Here is a 25,475-nt window from a genome sequence, read left to right on the forward strand (position 1 = left end):
GCGAGGGATAAACAACCATCACATTCACTGTTATGGACAATTTAGTTTTCAATAAAGGGTGTTTGCATGTATATTTTTAGAATGTTGAAGGAAAAACTCACACAAGCACACAGAGATGCAAACCACAAATGAATGCCAGATTGCCAAGACTCGAACTCTGAACCTCAGACATGGTAACCTCAAGAGTGATGTTTCTCAACCTTGATTGAGCCAAGACACATACCGGTATTTAGCATTAGGAAAATCTCACGGGATCAGTTGTTCCGTCTGGCACGATAGGCCGCTGGCATAGATGAGCAAAATTCTTTATTTTTAATAGTTTTTGGACCAACTAACTGAAATGGGATATCGCTGGTTGGGAGTGACTGCACTACAGCATGTGCTGTGCCCAAAATAGTACATAACATATTGCACTGAATTACATCACTAAGTAGATCAATAACAAAAACACTGCAACACAAAATACGACTCATGAAAGTGAGTAGCAGCTGTTTTTCTTAAAAGGGAAGAGTTCTGCCCCGTGACGCGTATGGCCTGATGATATTTATAAATCTGTAGAGGGCAATTTCAGTCGGCTGATGAAAGCTGGCGACTAGAATGTTCTACGCATGCGCCGTGCGAAAGCGTGTTTCGGTATCAAGCGCCGCGGCTAGGCTAACGCTAGCCGGAGCAGCTAGCAATTCTGCAAGTCATGCTGGGCCATCCAACGAGGGAAGGCTGGGTGGGCTGAGCTAAATGGGACGACGGCAACACGGAACTTTTGAACAGGCTGGATTGTAATTGCGGCGTTTCATGGACTCTGTGGCATGGAGACGTAACAATAAAAAGCTCCTTGACGTGAGTATAAAATTAATGTTTTTAAATGCGTAAACCGGTACATCACAGCAATCGACGTCATGACGTTAAATAAACGCGTACATGAAGAACTAACATGAGTAAGTGGATAACATTGTGTTTTGACAGTTAAATAGCATATTCAGTCAAGTAGTTTAGGGAGTATTTTGACAGCAAAAAGTAGCCCGACGAGGCTAACCGCAGCGTGACAGCCGCGCGTTCCAATAGAATGTGAGACTTTCTCTAGTCCCGCCCACGCTTCGATTCTCATTGGCTGTTGACGGCCGCACTTGCGTGTCGCTTCCGCGTTTGGGCTGCGGCGAATGGCTGTTCCTCACGCCAATCACCACTTGTTGCTAGGGAGATTGTTTGATGCTAAAATGTCAAATTCCGGGATGACGCCTCTCACTTTAGGGCGAAAAAGAAATAAAAGTGAAGTTAACACCTACACGGCTAAATGGCTCTAAAAGAGTGTACTGTTTTACAGACAGCGTGACAAATTGTTGTACATTAGGTGAGTGTAACAATACAAGGCGGCTAAGTGCTAGCCACCAGGAAGGAGTGGAGGGAGGGAGGGAGGGACCTCGTCTGCTGCTCGGCCAGCTTTCACCTTCAGCCGCACCGCAAGAAGTTGTTGTCCCGTCAAGGGTGGGGTGGGTGATGCTCAAACCGCTCCTCGTGTCAGTTAAATAGGAAAGAATGACAGCGACGTTGTTGGGAGTTGTCTGCGGCGTGGCGAGCGTCTCAATCCTGCCGGCCTGTCCTCAATGTGCAGATGTAGCCGAGCTTTTAGGAAACGTCTGCTGCTTCCTCACAGCTCTGAAGAGCATTCACGGTTGTTTCTCTCGCCAGGAAGATGACAATCATATGAAGAAGCAAAGTGGACTCTCACAAGTGGAAACGTTTGTCCCCCACCCCACCCCAAGAGATGAAAACGTTTCCCTCTGGACCCTCCTTGGCTAATTTCTAAGCTTTATTAGTCCTCTTGTACTTGTCGGTTCAAGGCCCCGTTTTTGTTTTTATTTTTACTTTCACCTTTTTGTTCTTTTTGCAAAGAAATGCTTTACCTGAAAAAGTACTTCACAGAGGGCCTGATTCAGTTCACCATCCTTCTGAGTCTTATCGGGGTGCGGGTGGACGTGGACACCTACCTGAGCGGCCAGCTGCCACCCCTGAGGGAGATCATCCTGGGCCCCAGCTCAGCCTACACGCCCGCTCAGTTCCACAACCTGCGCAACACGCTGGACGGCTATGGCATTCACCCCAAGAGCGTGGACCTGGACCAGTTTTTCGCCACCCGCCGCCTGCTGAACCGGGTGCGCCAACTGGATCGCCTCTCCGTGCCCAGCCCCGAGCTCGACACCTGGCTGGTGCACCGCGACGTCGAGAGCAGCCAGGCGGGCGGTGCCAGCATCGCCCTGGACAATGGGGGCGGCCTCGAGGACGTGAATGACCTCGACGCTGCCCCGGCCATGAGGGGGACAGGAGGAGGCGAAGCGGGGCCGCCCGAGACCACCTACAACCTCAACGTAGCCGAAGGCAGCCTTGGGGCAGTGGCGTCCAACGGCGACCAGCGGCAGGACAACAACAACGACGACCTTAGCAAAGAGGTAATTGGGGAATATCCCATTCATCCGTATCTCATATCATTTGGATCAGCTGGAGTCTGTCGCAGCTGACTTGAGGCGAGAGCCAAATCTACAAGAAATAGAGACAAGCTATAAGCTTGAAATGCGAATAATCTCATTTATAGCATCTTCTTTTCCTCTAAGAATGCCCATATTGTTGCAGCACACAAAATATCTGTTGGGCCGTAATGAAGCGAGACTCCAGTTTGGTCACATCACGCTCACATGGTCGCTAATATCAGCTGACTGACGCTTCCGGAACTTTAAAAGATCACGCTGATTTTTCAATGTGCTTCGTCACGTGTGCACTAACTCCTGTACTGCAGGACATCGACCTGATTGACATCCTGTGGCGACAGGACATTGACCTGGGCGCGGGCAGGGAGGTGTTTAACTATAGCAGCCGGCAGAAGGACAATGAGGAGGATAAGCATCGTCTGGCCCAGGAGAGCAAGGACAACAACGAGGAGCAGCAGCGAGAAAGCTGGAGGAACGACGTTAACCTCCAGACACTTCGCTCTGTGGACATCGAGACGGGAGAGAGCATCCCGCAGCAGGTCGAATAGCTTCCTCAGTTTGGTCTACCACTCCCCTCTTTTGTATTGCACACACAAGTTACATACAAATTGTCCGTTCTTTACATTTAAAAAAAAAAAAAACTGTACTAAAAGATTAGATTCAAATTTATTGTACTTGAAAATGAAATAAGACCGAACCGTATTTAAACAATGTGCTATACCAGCTTTAAAAATGATTTCAAGCCACTGCGCATTATGCAGTTTGAACATCAACACTATGCATTCATTTAGGAAAATAATGAACTGTACTTACATCATGATTCAATTCAAATGTATCGCACATAAGAGTTGAATGCAATGCGTTCCTATGTAAATGTTTTTAAAAAACAACAATATATTGTACTTAAAAGTTAAACAAATACACTACGCTGGACTAATACAATTTTGAGCCACTGCAACATACGCATAAATTGCAATTTTTTGCGTACCACTCGTTCCACGCTGAAATTCACTAACCTAATACTGTAAGAACCACACTGCAGGACTAATAGCAAAATGATCCCTCCACCAACAAGTTTGAACGTGTAAAGAGCTTGGGAAGAATAACCCCACCTCTTAAGATATAAATACGGACGTGCAAAGTATAACCAAAGCGTTTCAATTCATCAACACAGTCAGCGCTTTTTGGAAGAAATATGATCTGATGACAATACGACACCTCCCCTGGCTTTCATTTAGTCCTGGACCAAGCTGCTGAAACCGCAATTTATTTGTGCTTTTGTTTTGATAATGAGTCGTATAAGAACCGGTACCTGAATGGCGCTGAGTTTCGGCGCCGAACCCTATTCCACTTTCTGCATCTTTGGTGTCATGTCTTGTTCATGTCAGCCGCCTCAAGTTGACTCATTTTCCACTTTGTGGTGTGCATGTTGTGCAGCTGCCTGCCTCGGGCTCACAGACCTCCCTGTCTCTGCAGGAGTGCTTGAGGCTGCTGGAGGCCACATTCCCCTTCGGAGAAGACCCAGAGGTAAAGGCGGCCACGTAAGGCCCAGACGCACACTGGGCGGCCAAACCAGACGAAACTGGACTATCGGCAAACGAGTGATTGCAATAACAGAAAAGTATGACCCCTGTTGTTCGTATTGGGAAACAACGTTTTGAAGCGCCACCTATTTCATTTTTATTGAACCACAGCTGATGTGGATTGACCTGGGCTTTGTAGCTACTTTTGTCTGACGTAATTTTGTATCCGCCATATCATCAATAGAGGTGCGTTTAAGTCGTTTTTGAATAGTACATTTTTCATTTGACTGATGTAGTCCAAAAATTCCCATTTAGTGATGAGGGAGTAGTGGATGAATGACAGCAAAGTAGAGATAGACCGATTATCGGCCGGGCCGATTATGGGCGCCGATATTTGGCTTTTGGACGAATATCGGCATCTTCCTTTTTTAAAACTCTGCTGGCCGATAATAAATCAATTTAAAACCGTAAAAATCAAAACAAACATATGTGAAAGTTGAACATTTCTGTCATTTTGAAATTGAGAACTTTTCATTTAATGTAGAAAAAACTACATGGAGCTATTGTTTAAATTTTCCATTTATCCTTTTTAAGACATGCTGACAACCCTGGGTGCTCCCTGAACCTTTTGTTGGAATTTTATAACAGAGATGTACACTGTCAAAAATTTCTTGTAATAATGATTTTTTTTTTTTTTAAATCAGCATTATGCAAACCTGACACATTGTTCAATAAACACGCTTAAAGACGTTACAACAAAGTTAAGAGTAAATTTTCTTTAGATTTTGAAGCCAATATTTTCCTTTTTACAGAAAATTAATATCGGCTCCAAATATCGGTTATCGGCCTCCTTGACTACTAATAATCGGTATCGGCCCTGAAAAAAAACAACATATCGGTCTATCTCTATAGCAAACGCAGCACGTGTCATTTTTGTTGTGGATTATTTGCTATAACCTAACGTCTGTGCTTTTGCGGCGCCCGTTGACATTTCGAATCACCTCAACGTAATTATTCAGTGGCGTCTGGTAGCGTCCAAGTGTGCGGTTGGCTTCGCGCCACCAGTTGAACTTTTCTTCTTGGTAAGAAAACACAAGGAAAGATGACTTTTTAATCTCATCCATTCTCCTTCTTTCCTTAGTTTCCCACCCCGGCCGCACCACCCGAGGTGGCGGCCCCCGGTGCAGAAGCTCCGTCCACGTCGCAGAGCCTGGCGCCCCAGCTGGACCTGGAGCAGCAGTGGCAGGATATCATGGCTGTCATGGAGCTGCAAGTAGGTCCAATCCCAACGTTTAACGTACGCAACCGCATATTGATGATTCTTGATGGCGATACGTGAGTTAATGACTAAACAGACATGTCGGTCGGAGTTCTTTCAATCAAATGAAGGAATAGCGCCACCTGTTGAAACAAAGGCTGATGATTACTTTTTCCACATACATAAACTAGTTGACTGAACTGTTACTGGCGTGTGAACGGCCTTATTTGAAGTGATCGAATACTGTTGGAGGCTGCCGATACCAGCCACCGATACGAAAGGCAAAAGAAAATCTAACACTGACTTAAGTGCTCGTTGGCGCCATACTGCCGCCCGCAATTTGACACATCGGCGAATATCATCTCCATCAGAACGAAAGGTCTTTGTTTGAGATTTTTTGTTAATGTCTTAAATGAATTTTATAAATCGCTGGCATCGGGCCAAAACCGTGTACCTCCAAAATGGTCACTTTTGAGGAGACCCCCAAAATGTTAAGACTTTAGATTGGTTAGTAACGTGTCAAAATAACACCGATGACTCATGAGGTTTTGCTTCGCTGATGGCAATATCAAAAGTACTACGGGTATCGATACACGTAGCGGTATCGCTCTGAATCAAAACGGGATCGAACGTCCCTAATGAAAAAGATCTAAATGTAAGACGGTGTTTTATGTCGAAGGCCATGGACGTGAACAACAGTGACGCAGGCTGCGGCGTCGACATAAGCAGGACGTTGGCGTCCGACTTTGGACTGGTCCCGCCCGAAGCGCCCATCCACCAGGACGTGAGCCTCCACCAGGCCTCGCTGGCCGGCTGCAGCCAGGAGTTCCCCCCGGTTTTCCCGCCTCAGCTGGACTCGACCGGCGGCGGCGTCGAGCCCTCCAGCAACTCGAGCCACATCAACGCCACCTTCGGGACGACCAACCTCACCGGACTCTTTCTGCCCCCTCTTCTCAACACCACCGGTGCCAACAACGTCACCGCCACACCCATCCCGGCGGACCCGTTCGGCGGGCTTCTGGAGGAATCCATGCTGGATGAGATCAGCCTCCTGGATCTGGCCATGGAGGAGGGCTTCAGTCACGCTCAGGCCTCGCAGCTGCGGGACGAGCTGGACTCGGACTCGGGCCTGTCCCTGGACTCCAGCCGCAGCCCGGCGTCCCCCAGCAGCTCGGAGACGTCGTCCTCCTCGTCTTCCTCCACCTCCGCCACCTTCTCGGAGGAGGGCGCCGTGGGCTACAGCACCGCCGCGTCCGACTCGGAGGAAGGAGCCGTGGGCGGGTACCAGCCGGAATACAGCAAGCTGTGCCGCATGAGCTTCCAGGTTGACTTTTGATTCCAAACCATCCACCCATTTCATATGGCGCTTCCCACCCTCATTCGGGCCGTAGATCCGACTCGAGCCGAGCCCAGCAGACTTCGGCGAGAGGCGGGTTACACCCCGCGCTAGTCTCCGGCCAATTTCATTTGTTCCAAGTTTGAATCCAGTTGTCGTCGCACTTATTTGTCGGCGTCAAATGTCTGGGCACATAAACGAAGAATGGACTAATTCCCTTTCAATGTCAAGCAACGGACTAGTTCCGATTGGCTGCTGACCGGTCCAGAGTTGACTCTCTGCCTAATGAGGAAAAGTGCTATTATGAAATGGATGGATGGGTTTTTTAATCTATCAGTCCATCCATCCATCTTTCTCACTCTCTCTCTCTCTCTCATTTCTATCCATTCAGGACAACTTCCACGGCCTCCCCCAGCTAGGAGGAATCAACCACAACCATACCTACAACCTACCGCTCGGGACCCCTTTCGCCGAGCGCCCGGAGCTCCCCAAGAAGCAGAACCCCAAGAACTCCAAGCTCCCACCTCCCACATCCGAGCTGCTGGACAAGCACTCGAGCCGGGATGAGCGGCGAGCCCGCGCCATGAAGATCCCCTTCTCCAACGACAAGATCGTCAACCTCCCCGTGGAGGAGTTCAACGAGCTGCTGGCCAAGCACCAGCTGAGCGAAGCGCAGCTGGCTCTGGTCCGAGACATCCGCCGGCGCGGCAAGAACAAAATGGCGGCGCAGAACTGTCGGAAACGTAAGCTGGACACCATCATCAACCTGGAGGAAGGCGTGCACCAGCTTCGGCGCGACAAAGCCCGGCTCCTCAAGGAAAAGATGGAGTTCCTGCGCTGTATCCGGCAAATGAAGCAGAAAATGCAGAGTCTGTGCCAGGAGGTTTTCGCCCAAGTCCGAGATGAGCAAGGCCGGCCCTACCCGCCCAGTCGGTACTCTCTCCAGTACGCCGCCGACGGGAGCGTTTTGGTGGTACCGCGCACAGAGCAGAACCGGCCCAGGCCGGACAAGAAGCCCAAAGACAAGAAGAAGTGAGGCCAGCGACCTTGTAAGGGACTTTATGCACACGCGACGGAGGCGAGGCCCGCCTACCTGCCCGCGCTTGACTTCCCCTGTTCCTTTTTGGCCCTTTTTTCATTCTGCTCCTCGTTATTTTCCTTCGCTTGACCACTCATCTTTCCGGCGGGAAAAAGGAAATGCAAAGACATTTTTTTTTTTTTTTTTTTTTTTCCCTCCAAGAGGTTGCTTTGTGGAGGCCGGTCGGAGGACAAATCGCAGTCACCCGGGGAGGTTGTGGAGGCCTGCGATTCACAGAGTACCCGGAGCTCGCCGAGGACTTCAAAACTTCCGCCCCTGCCACCCGAGCTCGAGGGCGAGCGCTTGAGCCAAGAACCGAGCCAAGCCACGAAGACTTCATAGAATGACAGGATCATCAAGATCCAACAACGAGATCATCAACCTCTTCATGGGGGGAGTTCGTCAAGCTTCTGGCCAAGAACTAGAGCTGCTACTCTTTTTTTATTTTTTATTTTATTATTTTTTTTTTTTCCCCCTTGCTTTTCGCTTGACCAATCATCTTTCCGGACTTTCGAGGCGGGAAAAGGGAACGCATCGTGGAGGCCGGTCGCAGGACAAATCGGGAGTCTGCGAGGAAGGTTCTGAAGGGCCACGATCCACTTGCACCTGCGGCTCCCCAAGAAGCAGAACCCCCCCCAAAACTTCAAGCTTCTGGATCCCCTTCCATCACGTGCTCGTCAGTCTCCCCATGCAGGAGTTCCAACGAGCTTCCGGCCAAGAAGCCAAAAGCTTCTGCTCCTTATTTTCGCTCTTTCCGGACTTCCGAGATGGGAAAAGGGGTGGCAAAGAAGACTTTTTGAAGAAGTTGGTTTGTGGAGGAATTCTTCGGTTCCACCGTCAGTCCTCGGGTCAGGAACTCCGCCACGGGTTTGAGGAAGTTGCGCTGCCTTGCAACGTGTATCCACGTGTTATTCTTCAAGATTTCCATCCACATGTACCGTAGTCTCCAAAAGGATCGGCTCGATGCGCTCCGCTGACATTAACTCTTCAATAGTCTGTAGTCCAGGGGGTTCTCAAGCTTTTTGGGTTCTGGGACCCCTTGCGGGGGAGAATTGGTTTTCAAGGACCCGTTCATAATCCTACCAACAATCATAAAAAATGTTTCAACCTCGAAATTTAAGACCGTTACTACAATAGTGTCAAACTCAACTCGCACCCGAAATGATGCCCCGGGTGAAATAGAAACAAACTTAATTCAAATCGAATTTGGCTCTCGATTGTTGCTACCTGATGTGCAACAGAACAGAACAGAAGAGCTAGTTTACATAAGGATGTTGCTAATTCAGCAAATCTTTCTGACCCCTCCAGTAATTAGTCAGAACCATATCAGAGCTTTTAATTGGCCAGACGCTGAATCAGTGAGGACACGTAGGTATCCACTTTCATAAATGTTCCGGACAATTTATTGTAAATTAATTTTTGAGCACCCAAGTTACACTTTGCCCTGGGTGGTCCGGGGACCCCAGTTTGAGAACCACCGCTGTAGTCTACGCAAGTCAGCTTTACATTCAAAGCCTGCACTTTTTTCCCTCAGTTTCAAACATAATCATCAGGTCAAGGGGAGCGCCAGAAGTTTTTTTTTTTTTTTTAAATAACCCCTTGCATCCATCTCAAAACTAAGGGACTGTTCTCAGTTAGGGTGAGTGTGAACATTGTGTGTGCATGTGTGTCAGTGGTGGTGGCGGCGGCGGTGGTTCAACTACTGTAGTCTGGAATGTCGTGCTGTGACGGGGAAGCGTGCTTGTTACGCTCTCAGCATTGTGAGCGGTACTGAAAAGATGTTGTTGTTTATGGTCCTGAAAAGAAACTGAAGCGAGTGGGGATCGAGGAGTATGGAGTCCCAGACGTGAGATGGGGCGGGTTGGGGGTATGGAGGGTTTGTTATTTTTTGGCCATAATTTAGATGTAACTTGTGCACAAATTCTGGCCGCATAATACGAATGTGTGGTTTTATCATCATTCCCATGAACAACTCTGATGTCGGGCGAAGCAAATGGAGTGCACCTTCACTAAAAATTGCAATGATCTCAACCTTTAGTTTCTTTGGAAGGTGCGCTTAATTTGCTTACAAAACTGTCCAGGGATGGATGGATATTACGTGCTCATTATAGCTACTCTGTGGCCACAAATTTGTATTTTTTTGTGCATGTCACACAACTAGTGGCCACAATGTAGTGTTTCATAGCTACAAATTTGCAAATCGTCACTGTCCTGTGAAAAACAAGTATGTCCAATTTTGGCATAATGTTCACGTTAATGGGATATCCGTAATGCGTAAACCCCATTAATGTAAAAAATAAAATTAAAAAAAATACATGAAAAAAATGGACATAAGTGTTTTTCACAGAACAGCAACAAAATTGTGTTTTACCAAATTTGTGGCCACAAACTAGCATTTTTGCGTGCATGTTATCTATATTATGGCCACAATTTGAATTTTTTGTTGTTGTCATTTTTGGGGCTCCATGGAAGATTAGAAGTGTGCGTGAAAGCATCTCCTCTTCACTGTCGCCAACTCTTTCATCCTGCTAAAACTTAAGCACTTTTTTTGTCTGTCCTGTAAATATTTGTGTCAACCCCCCGCCACGTTTTGTTAGGTGTAGTATGTTTGCTGGCAATCAACATTTGTTTTAAAGAATTAATAATAAAGTGTTTTTATTTCCAGCCGTTGCATTGACCAGTGCTTCAGTCATATCAAGCTAAACCAGATGATACATCTGTATGGGGAGAGATTTGTCAAAATTATTCATACAAATACATACGCTATTGTATTTTCACGTGTTTTTCAAATCCTCAAACATATTTTTGATTCTCACCTGTTTTTCAGATCCACAAATACATCCGTGATATTCACGTTTTTCTTCGTGTTTTTCAGATCCACATATACATGCGCGATTTTCACTTTTTTATTTTTGTTTTGCTTTTATGTGCATTTATCATTACTATTTGTAAATATTCAATTCTGTATGCAAATTTTCGAGTGTGCGTATGTGGGTCCGCGGACACGCGCATTTATTTTTGACACGTTACGCCGTTTCAAGATGTCTTATTTGTCATTGGATATTATGTTTGGAAGATGTGAAAAATGGAAAAACGACTGGTTATTGCATTTTCATTTTAAAATAGAAACCCCATAGTTGAAATGCTGTTTGATTTTGTCGTTTGTTGTCTGGAACGAGTAAGGAAAAGTGCACGAACAGTTTGTTTTTTAAATTTTCATTTCTACAACGAAAATAGAATACAGCATGTGACACAAATCGAAATCTGAAAAAAATCTGTTTTAGATTCCTGGAAGTTGTCACTGAAAGCATTTCTGCGAGTGACCAGGAGATGGCGACAGCGTAGCGGCCGAAGACGACATCGTGAATTTTTTGGTAACCTGGAAAAAATTATCCGCTACTATATCCCACAATCCTATGTAGCGGGGCGTGCTTCTCCTTTGCAAATGCAGCTACTGAGTGTAAACATTTTGATAGTTTACGCGACTACAAGTTTTAAGTGTCTTTTAACAATTTGTAGCGATGGAAAAGTAAACTTAGCCAGGCGAGTGTGCGGAAAATTGCGTGTGATTGGAGATGTGGATCCTTAGAAACGTCAACAGGAAGACTGGATTACTGACCAGAGGTATGATATCGATCTTATATGTATGTATGTATGTATATATATTTATACATATAAATATACATATATATATATATGTATGTATGTACAATAGTCAAACGGTAGTAGTCTACTACATTCAAGATTATCTCAGGGCGGAGCACTTTTCAACCACTTCTACAAGTAAGAGGCAAAGGTTCTTACTTCAAGTTGTTTAATTGTCACTCCAAGCTATTGTTCCATGCAACATTGGCGTGTAAAACAAGTGATGACACAACGCACGTCCGCTAGCTAAATGCTATACATACAGTAAAAGGCAGATATGCTGACCAAAATTAGCACCGATGTTACGGTAAATAAACTTTTAAACAGCACGCAGGGAGCAGTCGAGGGTGTTGTGTAATTATCCTATTCTGTTTATTATTATTATAAAGCTAACTATTAACGAGGACACGGGAAACAACAGTACATCTGCGTTTAAATGTGAAGCTATCTTCAGAATGCTAAACAACTGCGATGTGCGTGCATTGTAACCATGGCAACAGCTAGCGGTGAACTAGAGGTGGTCAGATTTTTTCCGTCGATCGCTTTACATTTGGGTGGGCGTCAAAATCCTGGTTTGTAATGATTTTCAGAAGGCGAACGAAACTTTTTCGTCACTAACTGAAGCAGATTCGGCCTGGCAGGAGTTTAAGACTTGTTTTGTCAAATCAAAAGTGGTAAATCTGGTTTGGATGTGGTGGTGTTTGGGTGTAGGGGTGGGTTGGATGAGCGGTGGAGTATTTTCCCGACGACACGTGATACTTTGGGGGGGCCTGGGAAAGTCTTCCCAAATTTCTCCCCAAAAGTATTAATAGTTATTATTAAATTTGATTTCATCATGTTTCGTTGTGTGTTGCAGGTCAAGGCTACAGACCTGTCGGACCAGTAACGACCCACCCACTCCGCCCATCCGACGAGACGAGACGAGACGAGACGCTTCTCAATCTCCCAGCAGAGTTGCCTTTCTCGACAAAGCAAGAATTTTGAAACTAAAACACGAACTGTTTGTGACTGAAGCAGACAAGAAGACACTTGTGTGTTTAATTCAAGCACTTTATTTACGACCACAAATAAAGCAAAGTAACAAATTACACTGTCTCTTTGTCATGTTCGTCTTCAATTTCAAACCAAGTTGACTCTCTCCCGATGGATGACATCATGAAGTTAGTGGTAGTAAACACTGGTGGGGTGGGGGTTATTTGAGTGTCATCACACAGTCCACGTGGAATGTTAGCGGTGTAAGTGACCACTGCACGAGGGATGCCAACCCTCGCCCCAATTACATTTCCTTTTTTCATGTAACTGAGGATAAGCGGCTCGGGTAATGTCCGGATAGATGAATGTCTGGAAGACATCAGGAAACACTTTTCAACTGTTGACCACAATTCAATAAATACACAACAAAATTCCGAATTTTCTCCGTCAAGATGGCCGAGTGGTATAAGATGTAGCTTGGTGTTCCAGAGACTCGGGTTCGATCCTCACTCTTTGCGTCATTTACAAATTAATGGGAGGACAAAGCAAGAGTCGAACCCGGTTCACCCGTAGACCAAACTATGTCACTAACCATTCGACCATGTCAGATCTTCTAGTGTTGTTCGAAATGTTATAGATATATGCAGTAATACATTTGCGTTGTCGCCCTACTCGTATTTAGTATAGTAGTAGGGTCACATATGTTAACTCAGACAAAGTGGTAGTCGAGTGGTAAAATTCCCCGTTCCTCCACAGACAACCCGGGTTCGAATCCCGGTAAGCATATATGGCAATGCATCTATTATTTCACTACCGCAATGTCACCATAACACAGCTTCTTTTCCAAAATCTACCTCTGAGCTTTCTGTGTTAAATAGAAGTTTTATTTTTTTTTTCCCCCTATGGAAGTGACGTCATCACCGGAAACCTATTTAAGTCGGGGGAAGAAGACAATCACTCTTTCTCAGCACGCTGACAGCAAGGTGAGTACTCAATCTTTAATGGCCTCTTAAAACTCACTCTTTTGCTCACGTTGAACTAAAGAAGCACTTTTGGCGTGCTCACGCCTTGCTAACATGGCAACCTAAAGCGGCAGCACTGGCATTGGTAATTAACGCTTCTAATTTAAATTGCACGTTTTCGGAACGTACATACTCATAAATGGATGAACGCAGTAATTTAAATATTTATTCATGGTTAAGTTTGATGTTTAGTCAACAGAAATGCAGCTACTTTGTGTGACGATGACTAACAAAGCTTTTGCTCAAACCTTTTCCAGCATCTGGACGAAAGTGCCGTTTTGCCGAGGGTAAGTAGACAAAACTTCACCAGTAAACCAAATAAATCGTGTATATTATCATGCATGCGTGTTGTCTCATTTCTGTCCACAGGCTTGCATCTAAAACAGAACTGCCAGGTCGACTGCAAAATGGCACAATTTCTGTGTTTTTATATAAAATATCACTATTAAACAGACTAAATCAAGTATCTGGGTGTGTGTGTTTTATTTTCTGTCTACAGGCATCTTAGGCCCAAATGACCCTTAAAATGGCTGACTTGCTGTCTTTTTGGGATATGGCGTCATGCGACGTTTGAGTCTACCAAATGTCAGATTGCTAAACCACTAGCTTGTCAGGCTGAGTATTTTCAAGTGAAATGCTTACGTTCCCTTGTCTTTCAGGCCACCATTCTGTTGAAGAGGCGTCCAGCTCTGCTCTCCTCACTGGTAAAACGCACGCTTTCATGACTAATTTCAGCATGTGCTGACCAGGGGACCTCATGTGATCTTGTCAATCAGCAAAGGTATGTCAAATCCAGGTCCAGTTAATAAATCCCAGGCACAGTTTAACTTGCGCCACAGGTGCTTCCACTCAAACAGCTTCTGCGTAGCTCGTTTACCGGTTGAGTGGAAGCGCCTGCGGCTACAGCCAAACTGTGGCGGCAAGGGTTTTACTTTCTGGACCTGAATTTGACACCTGAGTCAGGTGGGAACATGGACTCGATGGCAACACTTGGGTCATTGTCAACTTTAATGTTTGCTGCAGTCTCACTCCAGGAAGAAGCACCAGCCAAGATTCTGGATGAAACCGAAGAAGGCTCAGGAGACCCGATGTGACTTTCCAGCAGTGTCCCATTTGAACTTCAGCTTTTTGTTTTTCCTCCCCCTCTTTTTCTGCAGTCATGCCAGAGCTTCATTGAGGGCTGTGGAACAAAATGGTGGTGTATAAAGTGAGCATTTTTTTTTTCTCTGCAGTTTTGCTAATGTTGCAGTCAGGACACTCATCAGGTCTCTCCAATCCTGTTCCTTGAGACCGCTTTCATGAATATTTTGTCTCCCTGCTGCAATACAGCTGGTTAATATGATCAAGCTCCTAAAGAGCTTGCTGATGATTTGAATCGGGTGTGTTGCAGATGGGCGCAATGGAAAACTGGCATGGAACAGGACCCACAAGGAACAGGATTGAAGACCCTGGTCAACAAGTGACTTTTGTTCTGCTCTTGTCTACCAGGTGGCGCTGAAGAACCGGTATGGCTCAACTTGTCAAGTTGCGCTCCTCTTGGCCAAGGTTGGGACCTGTTGCAAAAGACAAACTTGATGAATCAAAGTACTTGACTGTTTTTTGTTGTTCTAGGTGGCGCGATCAACTTGCTGACCGGTTAAACAGACTACAAAAACTTGGCATGTTGAAAGGGCACTCGCCTGCTTTTTCTTTGGCATGCACTGCAGCTTCCAGTAAGAGTGCCATCGGGGGGACTCTTCCACCTGCTGGGCAAAGAAATTCTCCATAAATGTGGAGGGTCTTCAAAGTTGCTAACATTTTCAATACTAAGACATGCAAATAAACTTACTTAAAAATAGCAGTTTGTCTGGTCCATCATTTGTGGTATTTGCAGGTTTGTCCATCCAGGAGAAGTCTCTGCACCAGTCCAGAGTTTCCGGAGCTCGACCAGATGCTGCAGTGGAAGGTTCCAGTCTACAGCCAATCAAAACATTTTATAGTCAACTAAAAATGAGTTGCCATTGAAGGCGAAACACTACATTCATGGTATATTGCTGATGCCTTAAGCTTTTGAGTTAACTTTGAACTCCCCTTTTTGTCTTTAGGTCCCCATGCTGACCAGCTGACGACTCCACCGTGCAGCGATGAGGAGACTGTCTTTACATGTCATCCAACTTGTCGCCATGGTGTTCCAGATGACTGCCTCAATAAGGAGCTCCTGCAGAAATGTAACAGTAAAACATAACCGCCTTTCAGGTTAGTAATAGAATTGTCTACTCACATGTTTGTTGTCCAGCAGATGGCGCTACTGGAGTGCAACATGACTCCAAGTGCGTCTGCCTGAGGATGAGTCCTCTGCTGGTAAGAAAAGGAACATTTAATTTCAGCGAGCATGTTCCAGTTGTCTCGACAGAGTTGAATGATTTGTTCTTGTGTCCAGTGCGGTCGATCAAGTACCTGCTCACAGCCCGAGACCAGCAACACTTTAGCCTTTCTTGTTGCTTGCTCATCCACGAGGTGCTGAAGCCAAACTTGGAGGCAGCCTGAGAAGAAATGGGAGACATTTACACTTGGACGGTATGCTCTTAAAATTCTTCATTGCACAATCCTCAATGCGACTTTTCTGACCTTTTCTTCCCCTTTTTATAGGCAGCAAGGATGAAGATCATCCATCATAACGCACCTGAAGACTTGCGTCTTCGTCGCTGGTAGGTTTGAAGCCCCAAACATCTTCTGCACAAGATGTTGACTTAACTTTTGACTCACAAATGTTTTTTTTTTGTCTTAGGTCCACACGCTTGTCCAAGTTCTTCTCGCTGGCTGACCACTAAGCAACGAGCAGACTGTCATCAGACTTGCAACTTTGTCTTCTCGCTGGCCGACCACTTGAGGACTTTGCAACGAGCCGACTGTCATCCAACTTGCAACTTTGTCTTCTCGCTTGCCGACTTTGCAACGAGCAGACTGTCATCCAACTTGTAACTTGTTTGTTTGCGATTGTCAACTCTGCAAAAGAAATAAAGCTTGATTACAAATAACACTTAAACTCTCAACTTGATTCTTACACACATCACAAAAAAACTTCAATCTTCAAAGTTAAAACAAAAAAATCAAAAATATTTTTTCAAATTTTTTTTCCCCAAATTTTTTTTCCAAAAATTCTTTTTTTTTCATTTTTTTTTTTTAGAAAGTGGGTGGGGCAAGGCTGGAATAAGGCTTTCTGATTCGCTGATGGGTCTGGAAGTGGGTGGAGCAATGCAGATAAAAGGCGGCGATTGGTCGAAAGGTGGGCGGGATTATGCAAATTAGGAGCACTGTGATTGGTGGGTCCCAACGTGGGCGTGGCTATGCAAATTTGGGGTGCCCTGATTGGTCGGATTTTTAGAAGTGGGCGTGGTTATGCAAATTCATGCGTTCTGATTGGCTATGCAAATCCGAGCCACGCTGTGATTGGTGGATTGAAATTTGGGCGGGGTTAGGGGCGGTCCTAGCAGCAGATAGTCTTTTTTGAAGGCATTTTTGAGTCTTCAGATCAAAGTTGCACTTCAGTCACTACATGAGACAGGACTTTTACTATTCCCCTCAATCTCACATGACCCAAAGCTCGATGAATTTAAAGATTGCTCCAGTTTTGAGTCATGAGGAGGCAAACAGGAGTAGTAATGTGACACTTGTGTCCACAGTAGTAGTCACTGACGTGCAACTCTCACCTCAAGACTTCAAGCAGCCTTTGGAATAGTTTTCCACTGCAGCAACCGACACCCATGATGGCTTCAAATGAGGGCAGATTTACCAATAAAACACAAAGACTCCAATTCAAGTTGAACAATTTATTGGACACAGAAGCTAACATGACAATTTGAAAGCATTTCACCAGTCAATGTTTGTGTGAGCCAACTCAAGTTGCACACACAGACATTGACGATGGAAGCAGCTCAAGTGTTGCCTGCTTGACGAGCTCATGTGTGATGTCACTTACTTGAAATGACGCGCACACACTTTGGCGATGCCACCAAAGGGGGACGTGAGCACACTGGGACAAAAACTAAGTGTACAGCGCAACACCATCATCACACACTGCTGGACATGTTTTGAAATGACACTGATATGAACCAAGTTAGTCAAAAATAGATGTACTTTTTTTTTTTTAAATATGACATTATTTTTTAACTAATTTGGCCCACATCATTGTCATTCAAAAACATGTCCAGAAGAGTCTGACGATGGTGTCGCGCAGTGCATGAAGTTGAAGTTGAGTGCACTCATGCCCACCTTGTGGTGCGATGTCACATCACATATCAGCTCGTCAAACACACACCACTGCTCAATACTCACACGGGTCCAAATGCATCTTGGCTTTCCCTTCCGCATGTCCCACAAGTCCGTCGGCTGCACCTTTGAGCACGAAGTCTCCTCCATCCATCTGGTCAGGCAGAAAATAAAAGCAGTAAGTTACACTCTACTGCACATAAAAGTTCATTTTTTTAAAATTGTCTATTTTAAGATTCAAGTCGTATTATTAGTAAAATAGGGTGGTATAGTTTCACTTTTAACAATTGCACATGTGCCCTCACACGTCATGCATCTTTGTGAGCAATCAGCTGGTGGCTTTCTCCACACCTGACTTCCAATGAGCATCTCACGCTCCTTTCAATCAACTGGTCAAGCAGGACCTCAAAGTCCTCCAAGTGAAAATACTCCGCCCATGTGCTAAGATAGAGGAGTTTAATATTGTTCAAACATACACAAAAATTAAAACTACTCCAACGGGCAGCAATCTGATCCCCTTGTAAATTTACAACACTACAGTATCTGATAAGTATTACTTTACATTTCCAAAATACATAACTTTTATCAAAAGTATATCACTTTTTAAGTTGACGATGTAAGATTACACAGTTTTGTTTGTTCTTTTTGCCTGTCGCCCAAATAATCCTTTGTATTACAATGTGAAATTATTAATTGGGGAAATAGCAGATTAAATTGTCCATCATGAATACAATTTCGGACTCTAATTATTAAAGTGTTAACTCTAGAGATGAATTTAAATTTCATAAAGCGTTAAAAAAAAAAAAATCCATTTTATTTAAATCCTGTGGCAGCTGACCTCTGCTCACCTTGCAGATAAACTTACGAGGAGAATCAATTGCATAAAGCAAAGATTGACTTGTTTGTAGCATTTCATAACAGCTGAAGCTTTAACAAAGCACTTTACATTACTATAACAAAATAGCAATAATATGACAAGTGCACGCAATAAATCAAAACACAAATTACTACAGTAGACACTGGAAAACAGCAATAAAGTGTCAGTCTCACATCGGATCAAAAGTCAAAGACTGGATACGTGTCTTCAAAAGGCTTTTCAAAACGGACAGAGAAGGGGCTTGCCCGACATTTAATGGAAGGTCATTCGAGAGGGAAGGACCAGCAACAAAAGGCTCCATCCCCTCTGATACTCAAAGAATCATATTCAAGGATCAAAGAAAGCGATTTGAACAGCCTCTGAATCGTAATACTGTGTGACGGTACTTATTTTTTTTCCAAGATTTTGCTAAAGTAAATACCTGTTACAAGCTTCGTATAAAATTATAGTTGAAAAAATGTGATTACGATTTATGTTAAATTTTGCATTCATTACTTAAAATAAATTAATTGCTTGACAGGACTAACTAATATTTATTATTTTGTTCAGGATCAATTTAGATACGCCATGACATTTTTAATCATTTAAAGGTGTTTTCATTTATTTTGAGTTTTTACATTTATTTACATCTATTTAATGACATTCACTGCAATCGCCAGCACAAAAAAAGCAACACATTTTGGTCAGCAACATATTCCAGACGCCTCTCAGTGAAGCTGCACCTGTACACCGCATACTCTAAGTTGTTGATGTTGGGGTGGAAGCTCTTTCTGTCCGCCAACGTCACGCCCCAGCACACGACATTCATTGACAACATACAATTTGACAGCTCTGTCAAACTCCACTACAACCATGGGGAAAGACCAATATTCTCGCCTGGTTGATGAAGTATCCATCAGTGATAACGTACACGTATGCTCCACTACCCAAATAAAGAAATAAACACGTTTTTATAAATAAGTATGTATTGTTGTATCTATGCTTTCATGGAGGACTAAGGAAATCATAATATGTTCATTCGCATTTTACTGTAAATAAGAGGATTTTGACTATTTTCTTTTAAATAAAAATAGCCATTCGCTCCAACAGCCACCGCCCCCCTTTCTGATTTGTGTGCAAACAGCTTGGTGACAACAATGATGTTTTACTTTTTTTGTTGATGTTACCATTTCTGCATACATTATCTTGAGACTTGAGCTTCACTGTTGAACTTCATGGCCGCCGTGCACTTTAAATGCATGTATAGGCAACTAGCAAAAAAGCAATTATTAGTTACCAAGGGGCTGAGTACGGGGAGTCTTTACCTTGCCAGACGCGCCGCTTGTCCATGCGTCCACAACGATCCTCGATCCAGAAAGTTGCTTGAGTTTTTATAACATGTCCACTACGTTCCATTAGTAGGTTCAACATGCGTTCCAAAGTGATCAGTCATGCATGCAATTAATCATTCGTGTGAGCGTGCGGTCAGCAAAAAGTACGGCTTCCCGTTCACCCTCTGAGAGTTCAAAAACCACCCACTTCCGCCAAGTAAACAGATGATTTTACCACCTGTGCTGACGCACCACCGAGCACCACGTGACAAGCACCTCATATACCAATTAACCAGAAAACACCTTCAATACAATTATATGCACTTATTTACAATATGTGACAAAGTGCTGGCACCAACAGCTTGTTTCATTTAAAAAGAAATAAAAACAACTCCCAGCAATAGATCCACTAACATCAATGGAGATCCAAACATTATATTTGTTTTAATTTGTGGTCACATTATTAATAATTGGACACAAAATGCGAATGTGTGACCATAAAAAGTCACATATAATGGGTGCACAAAATACTAATTTGTGAATTAGTATCACATTCAAGAACAACTTTAACATCTGGGTTAGAAATTGCCACACATCTTCGCTGGAGACCTGTTGTCCTGAAAGACAAGCGTCTTTGAATATTCTCTTCTCATATTTAGCCTGCAATGGCAGCCTTTCCACAATATTAGAGCAAACAAAATCAACAAACAGACAAAAAAGGCAAGTAGTAGTCTCAAAGTGGTGCCTTATACATATAAAACATCTTCCAACAGTGTTGTTGTTTGAAGAGTAGTTGCAGAATTTAGCAAGGACGCTTTTCTTTCCATTTGAATTGAGCCTTCTCATATCGTACAGTCGTACGCATTCTTTGACCTACGGTAGATAGATATCATCATAGGACAACATTGCTTGTCAAATGCCTTTGCGATCTCCTGTCCAGTAGGTGGCGATATGCACCAAGGAGATGTAACCCGCCAAAATCAAGACGAAGAAGCAGCAGCAGCAGAAAAAGAAGAAGAAGAAACGTACACATCCGTTTCGATGACCAAGTCTCCTAGTGACTGGTAGCTGCGTTTTCAGTGAGTAATTTAAACGTTTTTAAACTCTTTGCCATGTATATACAAATGTATGTATTGTACACTATTTAGGAGCATAACGACACTGAGCCCTTCTAGTTCGTCTATCGTTACTCGCTAGTCACTGGAAGCTTGCTAGCTATGGTAAAACAATATCAACAAAGGTGATCGTGAGCTAGCACGCCCACAAGTCGAACTCAGCTGACAATCAAAAGTCAAGGTTGTCAAAGTTGGGTTAAATTATCATGACTTATTGTGTAAATTCAATTCTGCATGTGAAATGTCGACTGTGCATTTGTGGATCAGCAGGCACGCAATTTCAAGACGTCCTCACACGCACACACAGGTCTCAAATATTTTATGAGAATATGAAATGTGTGGAAAGGCCATCTCTACTCAATCCACTATAGGCAGTTCGGCTGTTTCCATTTAACGGGAATGAGCTATATCCCGTTTTTTGTTTAAAACTTTGAAATTGCAAAACGGAAAGCTGAACTTTTATGTGTTTGACACAACTCGGGAAACAAAATACGACCGTAATTTGTTTACCCCAAGCTTGCTTTGCTTGACATGGAGACGTTCTTTTTCTTGCCTTCTCTTTGCTGCTACAGCAGCGTTGTCGAGCGCCTGTTATCAGATATGTATTTATTTTGGGGGGTTTTCAATGCGTTAGCAAAATTAAACATTTGTCAGTTTTGTTTCAGTTTGGTTTTTGGAACGAATATTGACAAAACACGTTTTTGTATTTGTGGATCTGAAAAACACCATCGCGGATGCATTTGTGTGACTAATTTTGTGTCAAATCTCTCCCCATGTTCACCTGCTGCTGGTCGTCTACCTGCACATGTCTCCATCAACATATTCTTCAAAGGTACTGCATGCTGCTTGTTCCTTCCATTTTCTCCCGTGTAGCATTATGCCTCTGGTGGTTCGAGAGGGTCAATGTTGTTATTATATAAATATACTTTTAGTTTAAATCATGTCTGTTAGACCCATTTGAAAAAAATATTGAAGTACATTAAAATATACAGTATATTTTTAGTGTGTACATTTTTTACTCATTTTGCAATACTTTAATGTTTAAAATTAAGGAATGTGATTTCTCTGTATTAAAGTAATCATTATTTTTTTTCTTCAATGCAAAAGAGTTCTCAGCTGCCTTAAGGAAGGTTTTTACTGACCTTGTCAACCTGGGGCTATGTGACTACAGGTAAGGCTGCTCAGTGTTGCTAACATCAATTGTATGCATCTTTTTTGCAAAAATGTTGTGACATTCTAACCCCTCTTTGTTTAAAAAAACAAAAAAAAAACAAGTAGCAAGTTAATATGGTGAAATGAAATGAATGAAAAATCTAACTGAACTAAACTAAAATAAAAATACTTTTTCAAAAATGAAAATAGTAGTCCTCCCCATCTGGGTTGAGACTGCAAATGAAGCCAGACTTCATCTTCTCCAAATTCAAAGTGAACATCTACACTAAGGATCCCTTGTGAAACAATTATCGTAATTTGAAGGTAAGCAGAGAAAACTTATCAGGTTCATGAACCATCATGCTCCTCCATCTCCACTTCAACACGGTTGGATATCACAAGAAGGTAAATATTTGTCAGTGTGATACACCAAACTAGCTCTTCCACAGAACTTAAAATAACTGACACAGATTCTGACAGTGATCCAAACTGATGGATATGAAACTGAGTATGAATAATGCGAACAACTGCAGAACAAGGTTTAATGTTTATTTGAAGTACACATTACTATTCTGCCCTGCGACTGGCTGGCGACCAGTTCGGGGTGTAGTCTGCCTTCGCCCATTGACGGCTGGGATAGGCTCCAGCAACTCCCCGTGACCCTGTATAGGATAAGCGGTTTGGAAGATGACATGACATGACATGACATTACTATTCAAATCACTCGCTTTGGCAGTCATTTTGAAAGTTCAAGGTCAAAGTTATCATTTTGCCTTTCAAAATTGCTTACTTGAATTGGCAATACAGGAAAACATACCGTACAATTAGACGATTTCCCAAATTGGACAATCTTCAACGTTTATTTGAATTTGACTTTTCACAATAGGTTGACCGCTTCATAATATTTGGTCATAGCGCCGTCATTTGAGGTTGGATGCATATCAAAGTTCTGTATACATGTTTGGATTCCTTGTGACAATAAAAATAATTTGATATTCATATTGACACAGTAAGGGGCATTTTTTAAAAATGCCCCTAATTGACCTATATGACCTTTGATGCCCAGTAGTTTCAAGCTGCAGATGGAAGCAAAGTCTCGGGCTTAGTTCTGCTGGATCTGAGCACTGTCTTCCACATAGTTGACCATGTAATCTTATTACTGAGGTTTGAACACTGGATGGGGCTCTCTGGTACAGCGCTAAACTGGTTTGAGTCCCCAGGTGTCAGTCCTCTGACCCTTGTTGTTTAATCTGTACATGCTTTCATTAAGACAGCTAATATGAAGCTACCCCAACTATGGAAATGTCACTCATATTTACATGTTACTGATGGTAGATGAAGTTGGATTCATTCTGTCACGACATCAAACAGATCAGTGTGTAGATGTGAAATTTCTCCAGCTAATTCCATTCTGAGGCAAAGTTGGTCTCCAGCAGGTTAGACTACTTGTCTGCTGTCTAAATAAGATATAAGACAACTGCAGTACATCCCGAATGCTGCTGCTCAAGTCTTGACTAGAACCTGGAAATACAAACGTATGTGCTCAGGTGTGGTCCGTGTCTCTTTTGGTCATTGGATATTATGTTTGGAAGCAGATGTGAAAAATGGGGAAAAAAGGACTCATTTGATTTTCATTTTATAATACAAACACCAACATTGAAATACAGCTTAATTTTCTATTTTGTTGTCTGGAACAAGTAAGGGAAAGTCTAAAACAGAAGTCGAATATAGCACGTGACACAAATCGAAATACGGTTCGTATATCTTTAGATTCCCGGAAGTTGCCACCGAAAGCATTTCTCCTCGTGACCAGGAGATGACGTCAGCGAAGCGCCTAAAGACGACATTGTGAACTTTTTTTGTAACCTGGAAAAAATAGTTGGTATCCTCGACTATATCCCACAATTCCATGCGGCGGGGCGTGCTTCGCCTTTGCAAATGCAGCTACTGAGTGTAAACATTTTGGTAGTTTACGCGACTACATGTTTTAAGTGACTTAACAATTTGTAGCGACGTTGAAGTAAACTTAAACTTTAGACAGGCAGGCGAGTGTGCGGGAAATTGCGTGTGATTGGAGATTTGGATCCTTAGAAACGTCAACAGGAAAACTGACCAGAGGTATGATATCGATCTTGTCAAATATGTATGTACAATACAATAGTCAAAGGGTAGTAGTCATCTGAATTCAGGCAAATTAACGTGTTCTCATTGATCTCCCACATTCAAGATTATCTCAGGGCAGGGCACTTTTCAACCACTTCTACAAGTAAGAGGCAAAAGTTCTTCAAGTTGTTTAATTGTCACTCCAAACTATTGTTCCACGCAACACTGGCGTGTAAAGCAAGTGATGACGCAACGCACGGCGGCTAGCTAAATGCTCCACATACAGTAAAAGGCAGATATGCTTACCAAAATTAGCACCGATGTTACGGTAAATAAACCTTTAAACAGCCGGCACGCAGGGAGTAGTTCAGGGTGTTGTATAATTATCTTCTTCTGTTTATTATTATTATTACATCGTTACTATTAACGAGGACACGGGAAACAACAGTACATCTGCGTTTAAATGTGAAGCTATATTCAGAATGCTAAACGACTGCGCTGTGCGTGCATTGTAACCATGGCAACAGATAGCGGTGAACTAGAGGTGAACAGATTTTTTCCGTCGATCGCTTTCCATTTGGGTGGGCGTCAAAACCCTGGTTTGTAATGATTTTCCGAAGGCGAACGAAACCTTTTCGTCACTAACAGAAGCAGATTCGGCCCGGCAGGAGTTTAAGACTTGTTTTGTCAATATCAAAAGGATCGCAGCAATTTTTGAGATTTTATGGACATTACAATTTTCTTCTCCATATGTGTGCAATCAAAGAGTTGTTTTTGATATTTTAAGAGATTTATGTGGGCACAGGTTGAGATTGTGCACGTGAGTTGTGGTGGCGATTGGTCGTAGTTTCTTCTCGTTAATCTTTTTTTCACGCACACACTGGTAAATTTGGTTTGGATGTGGTGGTGTAGGGGTGGGTTGGATGAGCGCAGTATATCGGGAGAATATTCCCGATGACACGTGATACTTTGGGGGGCCTGAGAAAGTCTTCCCAATTTTCTCCCCAATAGTATTAATAGTTATGATTAAATTTGATTTCATCATGTTTCGTTGTGTGTTGCAGGAGAAAGCTTAAGACCTGTCGGACCAGTAGCGACCCGCGCACTCCGCCCACTCCGCCCATCCGACGAGACGATCCGACAAGACGAGAGACGCTTCTCAATCTCCCAGCAGAGTTGCCTTTCTCGACAAAGCAAGAATCTTGAAACTAAAACACGCACTGTTTGTGACTGAAGCAGACAAGAAGACACTTGTGTGTTTAATTCAAGCACTTTATTTACGACCACCAATAAAGCAAAGTAACAAATTACACTGTCTCTTTGTCATGTTCGTCTTCAATTTCAAACCAAGTTGAC

General features: G+C 43.5%; 2 protein-coding genes and 1 long non-coding RNA gene across 7 annotated transcripts; all 3 read left to right on the forward strand.

Moving 5' to 3' along the window:
- The first annotated feature begins 559 nt into the window (after window positions 1–559).
- nfe2l1b (nfe2 like bZIP transcription factor 1b) lies at window positions 560–10,339 on the forward strand. 4 transcript variants are annotated; one of them, XM_086017113.1, is made up of 7 exons: window positions 560–837; window positions 1,687–2,444; window positions 2,822–3,019; window positions 3,918–4,007; window positions 5,145–5,276; window positions 5,941–6,585; window positions 6,989–10,339. In XM_086017113.1, the coding sequence occupies exons 2-7, from the start codon at window positions 1,893–1,895 to the stop codon at window positions 7,631–7,633; spliced, it is 2,262 nt and encodes a 753-aa protein (XP_085873239.1). In that variant the 5' UTR covers window positions 560–837; window positions 1,687–1,892; the 3' UTR covers window positions 7,634–10,339. The 4 variants fall into 4 exon arrangements, with proteins under 4 accessions (XP_085873239.1, XP_085873237.1, XP_085873238.1 ...); XM_086017111.1 differs by having other exon boundaries at window positions 564–837; window positions 2,789–3,019; XM_086017112.1 differs by having other exon boundaries at window positions 564–837; window positions 1,691–2,444; window positions 2,789–3,019.
- Window positions 10,340–12,873: 2,534 nt separating this feature from the next.
- On the forward strand, window positions 12,874–15,151 carry LOC147129521 (uncharacterized). The gene is made up of 8 exons (XM_086017526.1): window positions 12,874–12,895; window positions 13,049–13,069; window positions 13,202–13,275; window positions 13,572–13,601; window positions 13,974–14,018; window positions 14,338–14,521; window positions 14,803–14,859; window positions 14,926–15,151. Exons 1-6 carry the CDS (start codon window positions 12,874–12,876, stop codon window positions 14,518–14,520), a joined length of 375 nt encoding a protein of 124 aa, XP_085873652.1. The 3' UTR covers window position 14,521; window positions 14,803–14,859; window positions 14,926–15,151.
- Window positions 15,152–20,771: 5,620 nt separating this feature from the next.
- LOC147129522 (uncharacterized) lies at window positions 20,772–25,423 on the forward strand. 2 transcript variants are annotated; one of them, XR_015082614.1, is made up of 4 exons: window positions 20,772–20,828; window positions 21,697–21,763; window positions 21,972–22,035; window positions 25,184–25,423. It is a non-coding gene; the product is annotated as an uncharacterized LOC147129522 (long non-coding RNA). The 2 variants fall into 2 exon arrangements; XR_015082615.1 differs by lacking the exon at window positions 21,697–21,763.
- The last annotated feature ends 52 nt before the right edge of the window (window positions 25,424–25,475 follow it).

Source organism: Filicampus tigris, chromosome 19, assembly GCF_054856515.1.
Source record: "Filicampus tigris isolate MCC_2025a chromosome 19, RoL_Ftig_1.0, whole genome shotgun sequence".
In the NCBI taxonomy this organism is placed as follows: Eukaryota; Metazoa; Chordata; class Actinopteri; order Syngnathiformes; family Syngnathidae; genus Filicampus; species Filicampus tigris.

Excerpts from the sequence above, each read along its gene's own strand:
- nfe2l1b (XM_086017111.1), top strand. The coding sequence starts at position 1,893 with ATGCTTTACCTGAAAAAGTACTTCACAGAGGGCCTGATTCAGTTCACC. Across the intron at positions 5,277-5,940 it reads TGGCTGTCATGGAGCTGCAA|GCCATGGACGTGAACAACAG; the intron begins GTAGGTCCAATC and ends TTTATGTCGAAG. Across the intron at positions 6,586-6,988 it reads TGTGCCGCATGAGCTTCCAG|GACAACTTCCACGGCCTCCC; the intron begins GTTGACTTTTGA and ends CTATCCATTCAG.
- LOC147129521 (XM_086017526.1), top strand. The coding sequence starts at position 12,874 with ATGTCACTAACCATTCGACCAT. Across the intron at positions 13,602-13,973 it reads AAAGTGCCGTTTTGCCGAGG|GCCACCATTCTGTTGAAGAG; the intron begins GTAAGTAGACAA and ends CTTGTCTTTCAG. Across the intron at positions 14,019-14,337 it reads CAGCTCTGCTCTCCTCACTG|TCTCACTCCAGGAAGAAGCA; the intron begins GTAAAACGCACG and ends TGTTTGCTGCAG.